This window comes from Tupaia chinensis, unplaced genomic scaffold (assembly GCF_000334495.1).
Source record: "Tupaia chinensis unplaced genomic scaffold, TupChi_1.0 Scaffold149383_1, whole genome shotgun sequence".
Taxonomy (NCBI): domain Eukaryota; kingdom Metazoa; phylum Chordata; class Mammalia; order Scandentia; family Tupaiidae; genus Tupaia; species Tupaia belangeri.
Genome location: NW_006209227.1, coordinates 1887341 through 1890928, shown reverse-complemented (window position 1 = coordinate 1890928; position 3588 = coordinate 1887341). Strand labels below are relative to the sequence as shown.

Below are 3588 nucleotides of genomic sequence, written 5' to 3'. Positions count from 1 at the left end.
CACCGAGGAGCGTCGGAGGAAATTACCCAGTGTGGGAGGCTCGCTGCACGGTTAGCTCAGAGTACAGATGTTCCTAACGCCGCTCGGCTTAAGGTGTTTGCTGATTGTTCCGACCGTGAAATACACAAGCTGCTTGTGTGTGTGTGTGCCACTAATGGAAAGACACAACGGCGGAGGTACACCGCCCGCAGTAAAAACAATGTTGCACGGGGAAAACAGGGAGCTGCACCCACTGGTGGGGTAGCCGCCCTGGAAGGACTTGTGTACCCACTGATGGGGTAGCCGCCCTGGAACGACTTGTGTACCCACTGATGGGGTAGCCGCCCTGCAAGGACTTGTGTACCCACTGATGGGGTAGCCGCCCTGCAAGGACTTGTGTACCCACTGATGGGGTAGCCGCCCTGCAAGGACTTGTGTATGCACAGATGGGGTAGCCGCCCGGAAAGGATTGGTGCATGTGAAAGGATTCTGGAGGACAAGGCGCTGATTGGCTTATTTTCAGTTAAACCATGGCAGACAAGGAGCCCAGAGGGCACGTGTGATGTAAGAGGCCGTGGGCGTGTGTGCGTGATTTTCATAAAACCGAGATTATCCGTGATTTTCATAAAACCGAGATTATCCTAGTAGATCAGCATCTTCGTACTTGGCGATGAGATTGCCGATGGCCATGCGAGCTTTCCCAACCACACAGATGGGCCGTCTTTAAGGCAGAGTCAAAGCCTCGTCCCAGTTCCCCTTCCTGTCATCCTCACGGTCCTTCCTTTCTCCTTAAAACCGTTGTGCTAACACCCTTGGAGGTGACCAGACCGTCGGTTTTAAGCAGTTGGTAAAAACCTTGAAAAGTAGATGCCCTCTCCCCACCTCGCCCCGTAAGGACATCATGTCCTTTTAATGAAAACACGACAAGGCAGCCATTGTTGAATGAAAACTCGAGCCTAGCAAAGAGCATTTAAAAAACAAAACAAAAGCAAAAAAACAGAAACAAAAACAGACGTTTGAAAGTGTCTTCATTGGGGACCAGCAGATGGCACAGTGATTATGTTGCTGGGCTCCCACATGGCTGACCACTCGAGTCCTGGACCTGGTGGCTTGAAAATCATGCTGGGCACGTATGCACATGTGTCCAGGATCCAAGGAATGGAGGAGGGACTGTGGGGTGGCCGTCCTCCCTGGGGGGTGAGTGCTCACTTTTTTTTCAGTCTGTCTCTGTGTCTCTGGTGAGTGCATGTACCCTATAGCAAAAATCTCTCTAAAATAATAAAAGAAATAGAATACATTTGCTAGGAGGTGTGTACATTCACCAGAGAGAGACAGAGAGAGGTGGGGAGGGAGAGGGGGATGGCCTCTGCGTGGCCACGCCGCAATCCCCTCTCCTCCGTTTCCCCCTCCTGTTGGGATCTTTGGGCACACAGGCCGTGTTCTCCAACCTGCCTGGACTGGGACTCCAGCTGCAGAGTACCCATGTAAGACATGGCTCCCTCAATCGCCAGGCCATAGGGCCAGCCCCTAATAGGTTTCTTTTTAAGCTTATTTTTTCTTATGAGAGAAGCAGCACCCCTGGTAGGGTCTGCACACCATGATCCATGCCCAGCTTTGGCCAGCCCCAGACCATGGGCACAAGAGTGGCTGGCATAGAGAGAACGTCCCCATGTGGCACTGTCTCACGGTGCTTTGCTCTTTTTTCTTTTCTTTCTTTTGTTTTTGGAGAGGCTTTTGCCATGGAGCATGTGCGCTCACCAGAAAGACAGAGAGAGACAGAGAGACAGAAAGCAAGAAATCACCCCCTGGGGGGATGGCCATGCCGCAATCCCTTCTCCTCCATTCTCTTCTCGGATCTTGGACACACATGCACACGTGCCTGAAGTGAGTTTAAGCCACTTGGGTCCGGGACTCGAACGGTGGTCGACTACATAGTTTGTAGTCCCGCGACGTAGTCGTTACACCAACTGCTGGTCCCAGTGCTTTGCTCTTTGTCTAATCCAGTTTTTAGAAATTTAGATCTAATTTGCATACCTTAACCTTCATCTTTTTAAAGTGCAGAATTCGGTGGTTTTAGATTTTACAAAGTTGTGCAACCATTATCGCTCTCATTCCAGAATAATCTTTTTAGAACTCACAACAGAGATCCTCGGGTTTTGAAAACATAATTTATGAAACATAAACAGGCGGCACCTCCCTTTAGTTTGCAAGGTGAGCTGATTGACAACAGGAAGACAGGCATACTGGCTGTCTTTTAGCAAAGCCCTTGCATAATTGGCGGGCAGGATTTGTCCAGGAGCGTGATGATTTAGTAAGCTCTGCTAAGGACGCGCTTCTTCTATTCAGTTCCCATATTTTTGTGACAGCCACTAAAATCCAGAATTGAAATAAACTGCCTGGAGAGCCAGGCCTCCAAATGGATGTTTTACAGTGTTACATCAAGATTTTAGTAAATAAGGAAGCATATTCAATCACGTTAATATCTCCAGCAAGAGCAAAAGCCTTTCTTTGTACTTTTATAAATGTACAAAGAAATCTGTAATATTGCAGAATTTACTGAGGACTACGGTTGATTTCTCCTTCATAATTCCTCTCGGTGTTCTGCTGGGGCGGGTTCCATACTCAGTGAGCAGAGCTCTCTCGAGACAGGTGCTCAGTGTGTCTGGAAGGTCAGAATGTCTGAAGTCTGTACCTCCCCTCTGCTTCCCAGCTCCCACCTCTGCACCCCTACCTACACCCCTGTCTCCTCCCCGACAGTGGCCAGAGTGCTATTTTCTGAGTCAGGTTTTGTCACACCCTTGCTCAAAAGCCTTCTAATCACAGGCCACTATCTAGGGTTCAGACTCCGCCTCTTTCCTCCCCTCCCCCATCCAGACTGGCCACCTGCTGCCCCAGGGCCTTTGCACTGCTATGTCGCATTGCCAAGCCCCTCCATCCCTTGCTCCCCAGGGAGCCCCCTCCTGACCTCCTCATGGAATTTCCCACCCGGTCACATGCTCTTTGTCCCCAGCACCAATGACGTTTCTTCCTAGGGTATTAATCGCCATCACATTGTGTAACAGTTTATTTTATTATGCCTTTGTCTCTCCAAGGAGAATGGAGGCCCGGGGAGAACCCCCATTTCTTTGTACAGAAATGTACGGCGCAGTGCCAGGATGGAGAGGAGTCAGGCCCGGCCAAGTCTTGTCTGAGGCGCAGCTGGGTCCCTGCAAAGGGTGCTGGGATGTGGCGGTGGCCAGGTGAGGGGCTGCAGAAGACTGTCAAAGCTGTTCTGGGGGTCCAGGCCCTGGCAACCACCTAGGCCCGCAGCCCTGCATGTTGCAGGAAGCCCTGCCTCTCGGGACATCCTGACTAGCGGAATCCTCGGACGTGATGCGGGAGGACAGAAGTGAGAAGGGTGCGGCGTTCGGTCCAGTGGGTCGCAGCCCCGCGGGAGCGCCTCTGGGACGGTGCCACCGGGTCCTCGCAGGGCAGCAGGCAGGAGGCTGGGCTGTCCGAGTCCCTCCTTGGCCGGGGCGCTGGCTTCTCCTCCGACGTGCGGGAGCTTGGGGAGGGGGCTGCGGGGCTCGAACGGAGGTGTGGGAGCCCGCGGGGACCCTGCCGTGGGAG

At 52.3% G+C, this 3588-nt stretch overlaps 1 protein-coding gene across 1 annotated transcript in view; it reads right to left on the bottom strand.

Annotated features, from left to right (window-relative positions):
• Positions 1–615: 615 nt before the first annotated feature.
• ALPI (alkaline phosphatase, intestinal) overlaps positions 616–3588 on the bottom strand; it is a 5974-nt gene continuing 3001 nt past the window's right edge. Inside the window, exons 11-12 of the mRNA XM_006171170.1 lie at positions 3384–3576; positions 616–700 (exon numbers count right to left, since the gene is read on the bottom strand). Of these exons, the coding sequence (XP_006171232.1) occupies positions 616–700; positions 3384–3576 (278 nt within the window). The remainder of the gene's footprint in view (positions 701–3383; positions 3577–3588) is intronic.